This window comes from Chiloscyllium plagiosum, unplaced genomic scaffold (assembly GCF_037043375.1).
Source record: "Chiloscyllium plagiosum isolate Xiang-an unplaced genomic scaffold, Cpla_swu_hap1 HiC_scaffold_17, whole genome shotgun sequence".
In the NCBI taxonomy this organism is placed as follows: Eukaryota; Metazoa; Chordata; class Chondrichthyes; order Orectolobiformes; family Hemiscylliidae; genus Chiloscyllium; species Chiloscyllium plagiosum.
Window position 1 is genome coordinate 4234472 of NW_028270155.1, and position 16533 is coordinate 4251004.

The following is a 16533-nucleotide window of genomic DNA, read 5'->3' on the forward strand; positions in this document are numbered from 1 at the left end:
GTCGAGATACAGATCCACCATGGGCCAACTGACATGTTCACCCTGCTGTTCTATCCTGCAAACTGAAAACAAGAACAGCCAGCATGCAAACTGAACCTGAATCATTTTGTCTGCTGGTTGTGACAATGCACTCAGCATGACTAGAACTTTCCTGGTGTTGCAATTAGCAGCTTATTCACACACGACCCACCATTTACAGAAAGCTAAAACAGTTTCTTCCCAACAATAAATATTATATTTTCAAACACAATGCCACTATCAGACGCAGTAATATGATACTATGAACAACATTCGTCACAGCATGCACCATATCCATTTCAGTAGTGTGGAAAAACATTCACTGCAAGAGCAGGATGGCATCACACTTACCAAAGTGGGAGCTGCTGTAGGGACAGGTTGTGAAGCAGCAACCAACATTGTGTTAACTGACGTAGCAGCAGGTTGAACTACTTTGGCTTGCAGTGGATGTCCTGGCCTGATTGAGGAGATGGTCATGGCCGGCTGAAACCACAGATGCCAGTTAATAGAACAAAACACATGATCTCAAACATTGGTCCACACAAGGTACCAGTTGCCATGTGTGGATTTCTCTGCTGCATTGAACAACAATCTCCAACAATATCTCTATCTCGAACTCTCCACAAACTTGAACTCCATGTCTCTCCATCCTGGTTTCTTAATTACATTTTTAAATTCACCCATATACTCGCTGAAGATGTTGATCTGGGCCATTTGGTCTAGCACATTATGCTTCAAGTGGTGGCCATGTCAAAAACCAGCATATCAATGAAACTCAGCCAGAGATTCCCATTCCAAGACAGAGGGAGGGGAAGGAGTTTTCAGAATGCCAAGAAAACAAAGTGACAATTTCTTGCTTGACTGGGTTTACTGAAAAACTACACAACAGGCCAACAACTTTTTGGTAAATTCTGTCACATGTAACCAATCTAAATCACCAATCATTAGGAAACAACATAAACTCCTGATTTAGTTCATCTTTTTTGTTTCAACCTCAATACCCTGCCCAGTGGGACTCTCCACCTTGGCTTCAAAATTAAACCCTTTCAGCTTCTGATACCAGATTACACAAACCACTGTTGTCCACCTGAGTAGTCCTAAATTGAAATCCCTCTTTCACCTACAAACTATCAAGCTCCATCTTGGATTTACTATGATTTTCCTGACTGACCTCGCGACAATCAAAATTAATTAAATCTCAATTTATACTCCAACACTTCATTATGGTTAAAATTCACCTGACCAGTTCCATGACCAGTGTTCCAAGGGCAGGAAAACATTAACAGAACATCTCTCCTTGTCCAAACAATTCAAAGCATCTGTGCAAAACAAAAAAAACTTGGAAAAACTGGAGCTCACCAGTGTCCCAAGGCCTGACACAGAAACTTTCTGTTGTAATTTATTAGTTTCAACCTATTTATTGATTACAACTTGCATCAGAGATTCAAAAACAATTAAGATTTTAAAAAACTAAATTCAAAACTAATTAAATAAGGATGGAGAGTCAGATGATGTGTTGTTTCTGCATGATGTGGGACTGGTGGACCCCATTGTGTTCCCAATGACCATGTCTGTAGTAAATGCTGTTTGCTGGAAGAACTCCTGCTCAGAGTTGATGAGCTGGAGTCTGAGCTTCAAACATTGCGACATACCAGGGAGGCAAGAGTTACCTGGATGCTGTGTTTCAGGAGACAGTCATACCACTTAGGCTAACTAACTTGAATTGGCCAGTGGTCACGGATAGGAAGATGGGGCTGAGAGTGAGAGACAGACAGAGGGATCCAGAAGGTAGAGTTACAGGAGCCTCAGCCCCTGTCCTTATCCAACAGGTTCAAGAGTTTTACTCCCTGTGTTGATGGGAATGGGGACCACAGGGAGGATGAGCCGACTGACTGACTGCAGCACTGTGGTGCAGGGAGCCAGTCAAGTTGGGTATAGGGGGAGATGTTATAATTGGGGATAGTATAGTTAGAGGCACAGACACTGTTATCTGTGAACAGGACAGAGTCCCAAAGGTTCTGTTGCCTGTTTAGTGCTGGGGTTCGGAATATCTGATTTGGGCTGCAGAGTGGGAGGGTCAAGGTCCAGTGGTCGTGGGGCATGTAGGTACCAATGACATACATAAAACTAGGGCACAGGTTCTGCCAAGCAAGTATGAAGAGCTAGGAACTAAAGTAATAAGGAGACGCAAAAAGGTAATAATCTCTGGATAACTACCTGAGCAATGAGCTATAAGACCATAAGACCATAAGACATAGGAGTGGAAGTAAGGCCATTCGGCCCATCGAGTCCACTCCGCCATTCAATCATGGCTGATGCGCATTTCAGCTCCACTTACCAGCGTTCTCCCCGTAGCCCTTAATTCCTCTAGACAACAAGAATCTATCAATCTCGGCCTTGAAGACATTTAGCGTCCCGGCTTCCACTGCACTCCGTGGCAATGAATTCCACAGGCCCACCACTCTCTGGCTGAAGAAATGCCTCCGCATTTCTGTTCTGAAATGACCCCCTCTAATTCTAAGGCTGTGTCCACGGGTCCTAGTCTCCTCGTTTAACTGAAACAATTTCCTAGCATCCACCTTTTCCAAGCCATGTATTATTTTGTACGTCTCTATTAAGTCTCCCCTTAATCTTCTAAACTCCAACGAATACAATCCCAGTATCCTCAGCCGTTCCTCATATGTTAGACCTGTCATTCCAGGGATCATCCGTGTGAATCTCCGCTGGACACGTTCCAGTGCCAGTATGTCCTTCCTGAGGTGTGGGGACCAAAACTGGACACAGTACTCCAAATGGGCCTAACCAGAGCTTTATAAAGTCTTAGTAGTACATCTCTGCTTTTATATTCCAACCCTCTTGAGATAAGAGACAACATTGCATTCGCTTTCTTAATTACGGACTCAACCTGCATGTTTACCTTTAGAGAATCCTCGACTAGCACTCCCAGATCCCTTTGTGCTTTGGCTTTATTAATTTTCTCACCATTTAGAAAGTAGTCTATGCTTTTATTCTTTTTGCCAAAGTGCAAGACCTCGCACTTGCTCACGTTAAATTCCATCAGCCATTTCCTGGACCACTCTCCCAACCTGTCTAGATCCTTCTGTAGCCTCCCCACTTCCTCAGTACTACCTACCTGTCCACCTAACTTCGTATCATCGGCAAACTTCGCTAGAATGCCCCCGGTTCCCTCATCCAAATCATTAATATATAATGCGAACAGCTGTGGCCCCAGCACCGAACCCTGCGGGACACCGCTCGTCACCGGCTGCCATTCTGAAAAAGAACCTTTTATCCCAACTCTCTGCCTTCTGTTAGACAGCCAATCCTCAATCCATCCCAGCAGCTCACCTCGAACACCATGGGCCCTCACCTTGCTCAGCAGCCTCCCGTGTGGCACCTTATCAAAGGCCTTTTGAAAGTCTAGATAGACCACATCCACTGGGTTTCCCTGGTCTAACCTACTTGTTACCTCTTCAAAAAATTCCAACAGGTTTGTCAGGCATGACCTCCCTTTACTAAATCCATGTTGACTTGTTCTAATCAGACTCTGCTCTTCCAAGAATTTAGAAACCTCATCCTTAATGATGGATTCTAGAATTTTACCAACAACTGAGGTTAAGCTGATTGGCCTATAGTTTTCCATCTTTTGCCTTGATCCTTTCTTGAACAAGGGGGTTACAACAGCCATCTTCCAATCATCCGGGACCTTTCCTGACTCCAGTGACTCTTGAAAGATCTCAACCAATGCCTCTGCTATTTCCTCAGCCACCTCTCTCAGAACTCTAGGGTGTATCCCATCGGGGCCAGGAGATTTATCAATTTTAAGACTTTTTAACTTTTCTAGCACTATCTCTTTCGTAATGGCAACCATACTCAACTCAGCCCCGTGACACCCTTTAATTTTTGGGATATTACTCATGTCTTCCACTGTGAAGACTGACGCAAAGTACTTGTTAAGTTCTCCTGCTATTTCCTTATCTCCCATCACTAGGCTTCCTGCATCAGTTTGAAGTGGCCCAATGTCTACTTTTGCCTGTCGTTTGTTTCTTATGTACTGAAAGAAACTTTTACTATTATTTCTAATATTACTGGCTAGCCTACCTTCATATTTGATCCTCTCCTTTCTTATTACACTCTTTGTTATCCTCTGTTTGCTTTTGTATCCTTCCCAATCTTCTGATTTCCCACTGTTCTTAGCCACTTTATAGGATCTCTCTTTTTCTTTAATACATTTCCTGACTTCCTTTGTCAGCCATGGCTGTCTAATCCCTCCCCGGTTAATCTTTCTTTTCTTGGGAATGAACCTCTGTACAGTGTCCTCAATTATACCTACAAACTTCTGCCATTTTTGCTCTACTGTCTTTCCGGTTAGCCTCTGCTTCCAGTCTATTTTAGTCAGTTCCTCTCTCATGCCGTCATAATTACCTTCATTCAACTGTAACACCATTACATCCGATTTTGCCTTCTCCCTTTCAAACTCCAGACTGAACTCTATCATATTATGGTCGCTACTTCCTAAGGGTTCCCTTACTTTAAGATCTTTTATAGAGTCTGGTTCATTGCAAAGCACTAGGTCCAGAATAGCCTGCTCTCTTGTGGGCTCCATGACAAGCTGTTCCAAAAAGCCATCCTGTAAGCATTCCATGAATTCCCTTTCTTTAGATCCACTAACAACATTATTTACCCAGTCCACCTGCATATTGAAGTCTCCCATGATCAATGTAACCTTGCCTTTCTGACATGCCTTCTCTATTTCCCGGTACATGTTGCGTCCCTGGTCCTGACCACTGTTAGGAGGTCTATACACAACTCCAATTATGTTTTTTTTGCCTTTGTGGTTCCTCAATTCCACCCACACAGACTCCACATCATCCGACGGTATGTCATTCAATACCATAGATTTAATTTTGTTCTTAACTAACAAGGCAACCCCACCCCCTCTGCCCACCTCTCTGTCTTTTCGATAAGTTGAAAAACCATGGAGGTTTAACTGCCAGTCCTGACCCCCCTGTAACCAAGTCTCTGTGCTGCCTACTACATCATAATCATTCACTATTATCTGTGCCATTAGTTCATCGGCTTTGTTATGTATGCTACGAGCATTCAGGTAAAGTGCCTTAATGCTAACTTCCTTATCATTAGAGATGTTGGAAGTCATATGTCCTAAGTTATCCTTGCTTTTTACTGCATTCTCAGTCTGCCTCAATTTTAAATCCGCCTGGAAACATGCTAACCTGCTGCTTATCTTGCCATTTACCTCCATACTCCCTATCGCTTTCACTTTCCCTTCCCCCCAACTCAGAAGTTTAAAGTCCTACTGACCACCCTATTTATCCTCTTCGCTAGAACATTGGTACCTGATCGGTTCAGGTGGAGACCGTCCCAACGGTACAGATCCCCCCTGTTCCAAAACTGATGCCAATGCCCCATGAAGTGGAATCCCTCTTTCCCACACCAATCCCTTAGCCACGTGTTTACTTGCCTAATTTTCTTGTCCCTTTGCCAATTGGCACGTGGCTCGGGCAGTAATTCGGAGATTATGACCCTTGAGGACCTGTGCTTCAATTTCCTGCCTAGTGCTTCGTAATGCCCAAACAGGTCCTCCACCCTAGTCTTGCCTATGTTGTTGGTACCAACGTGGACCACAACAACTGGATCCTCCCCCTCCCGCTCCAATATCCTTTCAAGACGGTCGGAGATGTCTCGCACTCTGGCACCGGGCAGGCAACACACCATGTGAGACTCCCGATCCGGCTTGCAAAGGATACTATCTGTCCCCCTAATTGTAGAATCCCCTATAACCACTACTTGTCTATTAGCTCCCCCCTCTTGAATGGCCTTCTGGACCATGGTGCCTTGGTCAGTTGGCTCATCCTGTCCAGAGCCCTTTTCCTCATCCGTACAGGGAGCAAGAATCTCGTACCTGTTGGACAAGGTCAAGGGCTGAGGCTCCTCCACTCCTGAACTCCGGTTCCCCCTACCTGCCTCACTTACAGTCACACTCTTTTGTGCCTGATCACTAGTTGAATGCGAATTACTTAACCTCCCAGGTGTGACTGCCTCCTGAAACAAAGCATCCAGGTAACTCTCCCCCTCCCGGATGTGCCGCAGTGTTTGAAGCTCAGATTCCAGATCATCAACTCTGATCCGGAGTTCTTCCAGCAACCAACACTTGCTGCAGATGTGGTCACTGCCGTTCACAATGGGATCAGCCAGCTCCCACATCATACAGCAACAACACATCACCTGCCCAGCCATCTCTGCTTAGTTAGTTAATTAGTTACTTTGTACAAGTATGAATTAGAATACCTTCTGATACCTCTCTGCTATAGTTTTTTTTACCCTAAATAAGGACTTGATGTATACACACACAAAAAAAACCAAAGTAAATTTTTAACTAGTCCCTGGTAAAGAAATAAAAATCCTTACCTTAAAAGAAAAAGCAGAGTAGTTAAGAAGGTTAGAGGAGGAGGATGGGCGGGAGATACTACAGGTGTAGAATCTCGGGTTTAGCCACCTTCCTGATTTAGAGACTCACTTTTCCTTCCCGGCTGCTAATTGGCACAGGGTCAATAACAGGCAAATGTGTGGCTCAAAAATTGGTGTGGAAGAAATGGGACATTGGCAACAGTTCTGGGGAAGAAGGGACCTATTCCGATAGGATGGCCTTCATCTGAACCGTGCTGGGACCAGAGTTCGGATGAATCGCACAACTATGGCTGTAGACATGGCTTTAAACTAAATTGGGAGGGTGGGACGCGATTTCAGTTAGAAAACTTGGGGGAAAATTAGAAAACCCAAATTAAAGGAGGAAGTAAGAGTGCAAAACTCAGGTGAGGTTATTAAAATATTCAGCACAGACAAATAGGACAGAGTGCATGGAAAGGGTTAGCAAGCACACGAGAGAAATAAATTAATGGGGAAAGGGACAGTTAATACAGGACTGAAGGTGTTATATCTGAATGTACACAGTATAAGGAAGAAGGTAAATGAGCTTGTGGTGCAGACCAAAATTGATAGGTATGACCATCACAGAGACATGGTTACAAGGGGATCAGGATTGGGAGCTACATCCTAGGATATACATCCTATCAAAAAGTTAGGCAGATGAAGAGAGGAGGTGGGGAATGCCTTATTAGTAAAAAATGAAATTAAATCAATAGTAAAAAACAAAGTAGGGTCAGATAGTGTAGAATCTGTGTGGATAGAAATGAGGAACCACAAAAGGTTAAAAAAAAAAGCTGGAATTATGTACAGGCCTTCAAATAGTAGTCAGGAGCTGGGGCGCAAGATATACCAGAAGATAGAAAAGATGTGTAGGAAAGGCAAAGTTAGTGACCATGGGGGATTTCAATGTGCAGGTGGACTGGGAAAATCAGGTTGGTAGTGGATTGCAAGAAAAGGAATTTGTGGCAAGTCTATGAGATTGCTTTTTTGGAGCAGCTTGTGGTGGGGCCTGCGAGGGAGCAGGTAATACTGGATTTACTCACAGCAACAGCACACTTTTCAACTCAATACTAGATTTAGAGACAGACTTGATCGGGAACTTTAAGTGAAGAAACCCTTAGAAGGGAGTGATCATAATATGTTTGAATTTACTCTGCAATTTGACAGGGAGGAGATAGAATCAGACGTAACGGTATTACAGCTGAATAAAGGAAACTACAGAGGCATGAGGGAAGAGCTGAGTAGCACTGGCTGGGAGAGGAGCCTAGCAGTGGAACAGCAATGGCAGGAATTTCTGGGAATATTCAGGAAACACAGCAAAGATTCATCCTAGGAAAAGGAAGTATGGTTCAGGGAGGATTAGAGCTGAAAATGTGTTGCTGGAAAAGCGCAGCAGGTCAGGCAGCATCCAAGGAACAGGAGAATCGACGTTTCGGGCATAAGCCCTTCTTCAGGAATGAGGAAAGTGTGTCCAGCAGACTAAGATAAAAGGTAGGGTCCCTTTCCTCATTCCTGAAGAAGGGCTTATGCCCGAAACGTCGATTCTCCTGTTCCTTGGATGCTGCATGACCTGCTGCGCTTTTCCAGCAACACATTTTCAGCTCTGATCTCCAGCATCTGCAGTCCTCACTTTCTCCTTCAGGGAGGATTAGGCAATCATGGCTGACAGGGAAGTCAGGGATAGCATAAAAGCCAAAGAGAAAGCACATAATGTGGTGAACGGCGATGGGAAACCAGAGGATTGGGAAGCTTACAAAGACCAACAGAGGGCAACAAAAAAAAAAAGAGAGGGAGAAGTTAAATATGAGTGCAAACTAGCCAGTAATATAAAGGAAGTCTGTAAGAATTGCTTTAGATATATGAAGGGCAAAAGAGGGGCAAAAGTGGATACTGGACTGCTGGAAAATGACATTGGAGAGTGTAGTGGGGAACAAAGAAATGGCTGAGGAACTCAATAATTACTTTGCATCAGTCTTCACTTTGGAAGACATGAGTAACATCCCAAAAACTCAATAGAGTGAGGGGACAGAGCTGAATATGGTGGCAGAGCCGAGTATGGTGGCTATCAAGGAGAAGGTGCAAGAAAAACTGAATGGCCTGATGGTGGATAAATCACCTGGACCAGATGGGAGATAGCTGAAGAGATAGTGGAGACGTTAGTGATGATCTTTCAGGAATCACTAGAATCAGGGAGGGTCCCAGAGAACTGGAAAATTGCTAATGTGACACCCCTGTTTAAAAAGGGAGGAAGGCAAAAGACAGGAAGTTACGTAAGACCGATTAGCCTAACTTCGGTAGAGGTTAGAGAATCCATTATGTAGGATGAGATTTCTGAACACATGGAAGTGTATGGTAAAATAGGGCAAAGTCAGCACGATTTCATCAAGGGGAAGTCATTCCTGACAAATCTGCTGGTATTCTTTGTGGTAAGAGCTGGTTAGACCAAGGAGAGCCAATGAATATGATCAACCTAGACTTCCAGTCGGCTTTTGACAAGGTGCCGTACAGGAGACTACTGAGTAAGATAAAGACCCATGGTGGTAGAGGCAAAGTACTAGCATGGATAGAAACTTGACTATCTGACAGAAAGCAGAGAGTGGGGTTAAAAGGGTCCTTCTCAAGACAACAGCCGGTGACAAATGGTGTTCCACAAGAGTTACTGTTGGGACTACAACTTTTCATTTTCTCCATTAACGATCTAGATGAAGGAACTGAAGGCATTCTGGTTAAGTTTGCAGACAATACAAAGATAGGCAGAGGGACAGGTAGCATTGAGTAAGCAGGGAGGCTGCAGAAGGATTTGGATAAGGTAGGAGAGTGGGCAAAGAAGTAGCAGATAGAGAACAATATGGGAAAGTATGAGGTCATACACTTTGGTATAAAGGAGGAAGCATGGACTATTTTCTAAATGGGGAGAAAATTCATAAGGCTGAAGTGCAAAGAGACTTGAGAGTTCTAGTCTAGGATTCTCCCAAGATAAACTTGCAGGTTGTGTCAGTAGTTAGGAAGGCAAATGCAGCAATGACATTTATTTTGAGAGAACTTGAATATAAAAGCAGGGATGTACTCCTGAGGCTCTATAAGGCTCTGGTCAAACCACATTTGGAATATTGTGCACAGTTTTAGGCCGTATATCACAGGGAGGATGTACTGGTCCTGGAGCATGTTCAGAGGATGTTCACAAGAGTGGTCCCAGATATCGAAAACCTTAACGCTTGAGGATTCTGGGTTTATACTCAAATCGAGTTTAGAAGGCTAAAAGGGATCTAATTGAAACATAGAAAGCAGGAGACAACAGCTTCGCTTCACTTCACTTGGAGGTCGCCACTGATGATGTTACCTAGCCAGGTAAATGAAACGTCTGGATATCAAACCGACAGCTCAGCGAGCAAACCTACACCCTAAACCCCTGAAACATAGAGAATACTGAGTAGCCTGGACACACTAGATGTTGGGAAGATGTTTCCATTGGTAGAAGAGACGAGGACCCAAGGGCACAGCCTTAAAGGGAAGACCTTTTAGAACGGAGCTAAGGAGAAACTTCTTCAACCAGAGAGTGGTGAATCTATGGAATTCTTTGCCATAGAAGGCTGTGAAGACCAGGTCATTGAGTATATTTGAGACTGAGATAGATGGGTCCTTGAGTATCAAAGTGATAAAGGGCTTTGGGGAGAAAGCAGGAAAATGAGGTTGAGAAACTTATCAGCCACGATTGAATGGCAAAGCAGACTCGATGGGCTGAATGGCCTAAATTCTGCTCCTGTGTCTTATGGTCTTATAGGTGAATATACTATTACCAAGTCTATGCTTTCACAAAAATAAGTGGGAAAGCAAGTGGCGAGGATGCTACAGTCTACACAGGCACATAGATAGGTTCAGTGAGTGAGAAAAAACTTTGCAGATTGAAAAAAAATGTTGGAACACGTAAGCTTATGCATTTTGATATGCAGACTAGAAAAAACGATTATCTGGATAGAGAAAGAGAGAGAGATTGCAGGAAACTGCAGCCCAAAGCAATTTGGAGTTCTCATCTATGAATCACAACAGGTCATCATACATGTTAAGTTGCTACTAAGAAAGGCAAATGAAATGTTAGTCTTTATTTCAAAGTGAATGAAGGAACCACACAAGGTACAAGTCTGACCAACCACATCTGGAATACTGTGAACAGTTTGCAACCGAAAAACTTACAGGTAGTGGAGGTAGTCCAGAGAAGGTTTATCAGTTTGGTCTATCTTTTGAGGAGAAAATAACTTGGTTTGGCTTGTATTCATTGGGGTTTCAATGAAATGACAGGACAACTTATTGAAACATTTAAGATTCTTCAGGGACTTGACATGGTGTATATGAGGTGGTTATATTCATTATGGGAATGTCTAGTACCAGAGGGCAAAATCTCAGAGTAAGAGGTCACCCATTTTAACAGAGATGAAAAGAAATTGCTTCTCTCAGAAGGTAGTGAATCTGTGGAATTCTTTACCACAGAGGACTTTCAATGTTTAGTACTTCGAGATTTAAGGCTGAGCTAGACAAATTTTTCAAGAGTGAGAGAATCAAGGGTTATGGGAAAAGCAAAGTGGAGTTGAGGATTGTCAAATCAATAACAATATCATTGAAAAGCATAGCAGATTTGAACTGCCAATGGCCAACTCCTGCAGCTAGTACTTTTTTTGCCTTGCATGCATCAGGACAAAATCATGAGTACCAAATCTTAAAGGGAACAACAATTTTTTATGCTTGAGAAGACATTGCTGACTGGTTGTTAAGTGGGCTGAAAGTGACAGTCAGTACTCTCTTCTCATACAACATGAATTGTTGTTCCCTTTAACAGTGCAATCAATGCAGTCTTTTTCTGATGCCTTCTCCATTTGTAGCTTGCAACATACACAAACACTGAAGTCTAACAAAACCTTCCCAGTTGTATGTTTTACAACAGCTACAATGTACAAATACATATCCTACTCACAGTAGCTAGCAGTGCAACATGTTAAAAAAAAACACTTTTCCCAGCTACAAAATCAAAACTCAGTTTTTTCCCCCCCATCATACAAATTTTCTGAAGATGATAAGGATAGATTGCCTCCAACCAACAAGCACTATACAGTCATTCAAAAAAAACCAAAGCAAGTAGGTTGCTCTGGTAACCATCTCAAGATCAATTCTCTCATCTAGAGGCAGATTTTATACCTTAGGCACTAGAATCAAACAGAAAAGGCAACTGAAGAGGGAGCTCCTTTACCACATGTCAATCAGCTTTGCAGGAACAACAACTAAAGAAAGCTGATCTGTTCTGAAAGGTTCTTAAGATTTTTCAAAATCTTGCGCCAAATGGTCTTTCATCACCTGGGTTCAAAGCACAAAGCCTGGGGATGGATACAAGTCCAACTCCAACAGTGAAATCAAAATGAAAAGGCTATTGATGAAGAGACAGAAGCAATGAGGGCTCAAAACCTTTTATAAATGATACTGACCAGCTCATAAATTGAAAACCAAAAGTTTTCCATCACAAGCGGAAAAGGTGGGGATCTAAGGTAGAAATTCAGCAAGCTAGGATGGAAGCAGAGAGCTACAACAGAGTTATCTCTGGTTTGTTGCCCATGCCACGTGGTAGTGAAGCAAAAAACGGAGAATGGAGCTCAGAATAAGAGGTCATCCATTTTCACAGATGAAAAGAATTGCTGCATGGGATGGTGCAGGAGGGTGGGTGTTGGATCCTTGGAGCTCTTTCTGGGGAAGATGGGACTTCTATAAAAAGGATAGTCTTCATCTGAACCAGAAGGGTACCAATATTCTGGGCTGGGGGGGGTTCACATTTGCCAATGTTCTTTGGGATGGGGGGGTTTAAACTAATGCAGCAGGGGGGTGGGAACCTGAATGATAGTCCCAGTGGACACAAGGTTGAGGATAGTGAGGTCAGGGATAGGTTTACAGGGTCATGAGAGAGCACCGGCAATCAGAGTGTTGGTTTGAGATGTGTGTACTTCAATGCCAGGAGCATCTGGAATAAGGTGGGTGAATTTGCAGCATGGGTTGGTACCTGGGATTTCGATGTTGTGGCCAATTCAGAGACATGGCTAGAGCAGAGACAGGAATGGTTTTTGCAGGTTCCGGGATTTAGATGTTTCAGCAAGAACAGAGAAGATGATAAAAGAGGCGGGGTGTGGTGTTATTAATCAAGGGTAGTATTACAGCAGCTGAGAGTATGTTTGAGGGCTTATCCACTGAGGTAGTTTCAGCTGAGGTTAGAAACAGGAAAGGAGAGGTCACACTGTTGGGACTTTTCTATAGGCCTCCGAATTGTTCCAGGGATGCAGTAGAAAGGATAGCAAAGATGATTCTCAATAGGAGTGAGGGTAACAGGGTAGTTGTTATGGGGGGCCTTTAAGTTCCCCAGTATTGACTGGGAATACTATAATTCAAGTAGTTTAGATGGGTTAGTTTTTGTTCAATGTGTGCAGGAGGGTTTTCTGACACAGCATGTAGACAGGCAAACAACAGGCGAGGTCACATTGGATTTGATACTGGGGAATGAACCCGGCCAGGTGTTAGATTTGGAGGTAGGTGAGCACTTTGGTGATAGGGACCACAATTCGGTTATGTTTACAATAGCAATGGGCAGGGATAGGTATATACCGCAAGGAAAGAGATATAACTGGGGGAAAGGCAATTATGATGCAATTAGGCAAGATTTAGGATGCATAGGATGGGGAAGGAAACTGCAGGGGATGGGTACACGTGAAATGTGCAGCTTATTCAAGGAATAGCTACTGCGAATCCTTGATAAGTATATACCTATCAGGCAGGGAAGCAGTTGTCAAGAGGGGAAGCCATGGTTTACTCAAGGAATTGAAGCTCTGGTCAAGTGGAAGAGGAAGGCGTGAAGGCTCATTTAGGGGGCTTCAGAGTTATAAGTTAGCCAGAAAAGATCTAAAGAGAGGGCTAAAAAGAGCCAGGAGGGGACATGAGAAGTTGTCAGCGGATAGGATCAAGGAAAACCCTAAAGCTTTCTATAGCTATGTCAGGAATAAAAGAATGACTAGAGTAAGATCAGGGCCAATCAAAGATAGTAGTGGGAAGTTGTGTGTGGAATCTGGGGACGTAGGGGAAGCGCTTAATGAATACTTTTTGTCAGTATTCACATTGGAAAAGGGCAATGTTAGTGAGAATACAGAGATACAGGCTACTATATTAGATGAGATTGAGGTTGACAAAGAGGAGGTTTTAGCAATTTTGGAAGATCTGAAAATAGGTAAGACCCCAGGGCCGGATGGGATTTATCCTCGGATTCTCTGGGAAGCCGGGAGGAGATTGCAGACCCTTTGGCTTTGATCTTTATGTCATCATTGTTGACAGTAGTGGTGCCAGAAAACTGGAGGAGAGCAAATGTTTTTCCCTTGTTTAAGGAGGAGAGTCTGGACAACCCTTGTAATTTAGACCGGTGAGCCTTACTTCGGTTGTGGTTAAGATGTTGGAAAAGGTTATAAGAGATAGGATTTATAATCATCTGAAAAGGAATCATTTGATTCAGGATTGTCGACACAGATTTCTGAAGACTAAGTCATGCTTCACTAATCTTATTGAGTTTTTCGAGAAGGTGACAAAACAGTTGGTGAGGTAAGGCGGTTAACATGGCGTATGTGGACTTCAGTAAGATGTTTGATAGGGTTCACACGTTAGGTTACCACATAAAATACGGAGTTTCGGGATTGAAGGTGATTTAGTGGCTTGGATCAGAAATTGGCTAGCTGAAAGACGACAGAGGGTGGTGGTTGATGGGAAATGTTCATCCTGGAGTTCAGTTACCAGTGGTGTGCCGCGAGGATCTGTTTTGTGGCCACTGGTATTTGCCATTTTTATAATGGATCTGGAGGTGGGTGTAGGAGGATGGATTAGAAAATTTGCAGATGACACTAAGGTAGGCAGAGTTGTGGATAGTGGTGAAGAATGTTGTGGGTTCCAGAGGGACATAGATAAGATGCAGAGCTGGACTGAAAAGCTTCAAATGGAGTTTAATGCAGAAAAGTGTGAGGTAGTTCGCTTCAGAAGAAGAACAGGAATGCAGAGTACTTGACTAATAGTAAAATTCTTGGCAGTGTAGATGAACAGTGAGATCTCGGTGTCCAGGTGCACAAATCCCTGAAAGTTGCCACCCAGGTTGATAGGGTTGTTAAGAAGGCATATGGTGTGTTGGCGTTTATTGGTAGGGGGATTGAGTTTTGGAGCCACGAAGTCATGCTTCAGCTGTACAAGACACTGGTAAGGCGGCACCTAGAATATTGCGTACAGTTCTGGTCACTGCATTATAGGAAGGATGTGGAAGCTTTGGAAAGGGTTCAGAAGAGATTTCGTAGGATGTTGCCTGGTATGAAGGGAAAGTCTTATGAGGAAAGGCTGAGAGAACTGAGACTATCTTCATTGGAGAGAAGAAGATTGAGAGGTGACTTAATCGAGACATAAGATAATCAGAGGGTTAGATAGTGTGGACAGTGAGAGCCTTTTTCCTCATGGTGAAGGCTAACATGAGCGGACATAGCTTTAAATTGAGGGGTGATAGATTTAGGACAGATATCAGGGATAGTTTCTTTACTCAAAGTAGTAGGGGCATAGAACAGCCTGCCTGCAACAGTAGTAGACTCACCGACATTAAGGGCATTTAAATAGGCACTGGACATATATATGAATAATAATGTAACGGTATAGGTTAGATGGGCATCAAATTAATTTCGCAGGTCAGCGCAACATCAAGGGCCAAAGGGCTTATACAGTGCTGTAATGCTCTATGTTTAGTGTTATGCTGGATCTCAATACGAAGCAAACCAAAAGTTGTACTGCTGAACCAAGTGAGTTCTGTGTTGGTCCAGTAATGTTCCTTAATGGAAATCCATTTTGGATTTCTCAGCTTCCTCCAAATGCCTGCAGGAACGCATACTATGGCTCGTCTTTCAGCTATAAATCTCTTCAAAATATTAAATAGATCAAATTGCTCAGAACTCCCTCAGTTCAGAACTGGATTATCAGATTAGATTATGGGCTGAAATCTCTGAATGGGGGAGTGCTATCGTTATTTTACTGGGCTAGTAACCCAGAGCTCGTGACTACTGATCCAGAGAGATTGCTTCAAATCACACCACAGTAAATGAACATTGTCAAACTAAGTCTGGAGTAAAAAGTTAGCAGTCATTATATAATTAGTAAAACCATCCAGGTTTGCAGACCTTCTGGGGTCTGGCCTATATGTGACTCCAGAACCACAGTGATGTGGCACACTCGAAACTGTCCCACTGAAAGGACAGAGGACATTCAATTGCACGGAACCACTTGATTAGCACCACATCCACAATATTTAGTAACTCCCTCCACCACCAACAATCAGTAGCAGCAGTGTGCGCCATCTCGGAGATGCACTGCAGAAATTCACCAAAGATCCTCACTTAGCGCCTTCCAAACCTAAGGCCACTTCCATATAGATGGATAAGGGCAGTAGATACATGAGAACACCACCACCCTGAAGTTCCCCTCCAATCCACTTGCAATTCTGACTTGGAAATATAATTGCGATTCCCCCTGGAACTTAAAGGATCCATTAGATACTATCAACAAAACTAGCGTCATTTACAAAATACCATGCAAGAACTGTTAAAAACACTACGTTGGACAAACAAGGAGGAAACTTGCCACCAAGATATATGAACATCAGCTAGCCACCAAAACAAATGACCCACTATCACTAGTTCATACATACTGACAAAGAAGGACACCACTTTGACTGGGATAGTGTACACATCCAAGGACAGGCGAAACAAATGAGAATTCTTAGATGCATGGCATTCTAACCAGAACTCCATCAATAAATACATCATCTAGGTCCTATCTATCTTCTCTTGATAAAATACTGAAATGACATCACATACCCTAAGAAACCAAGACCTATAGAGAGGCAGGATATACCATCAGCACTTCAACAGAGACTCTCACTGATGTTACCTAGTCACGGTGATCAAACATCTGAAAAGAAACTTTCCAGCTCAGCGAGCTAACTTACAATCTTACTGTATTTATATGGCTAGT

At 43.2% G+C, this 16533-nt stretch overlaps 1 protein-coding gene across 8 annotated transcripts in view; it reads right to left on the reverse strand.

Moving 5' to 3' along the window:
- LOC122558192 (transcription initiation factor TFIID subunit 4) overlaps window positions 1-16533 on the reverse strand; it is a 370919-nt gene that overhangs the window by 315020 nt on the left and 39366 nt on the right. For all 8 annotated transcript variants that reach the window (XM_043706504.2, XM_087995688.1, XM_087995691.1 and 5 more), the window contains exon 3: window positions 370-501. In XM_043706504.2, the coding sequence (XP_043562439.2) occupies window positions 370-501 (132 nt within the window). The remainder of the gene's footprint in view (window positions 1-369; window positions 502-16533) is intronic.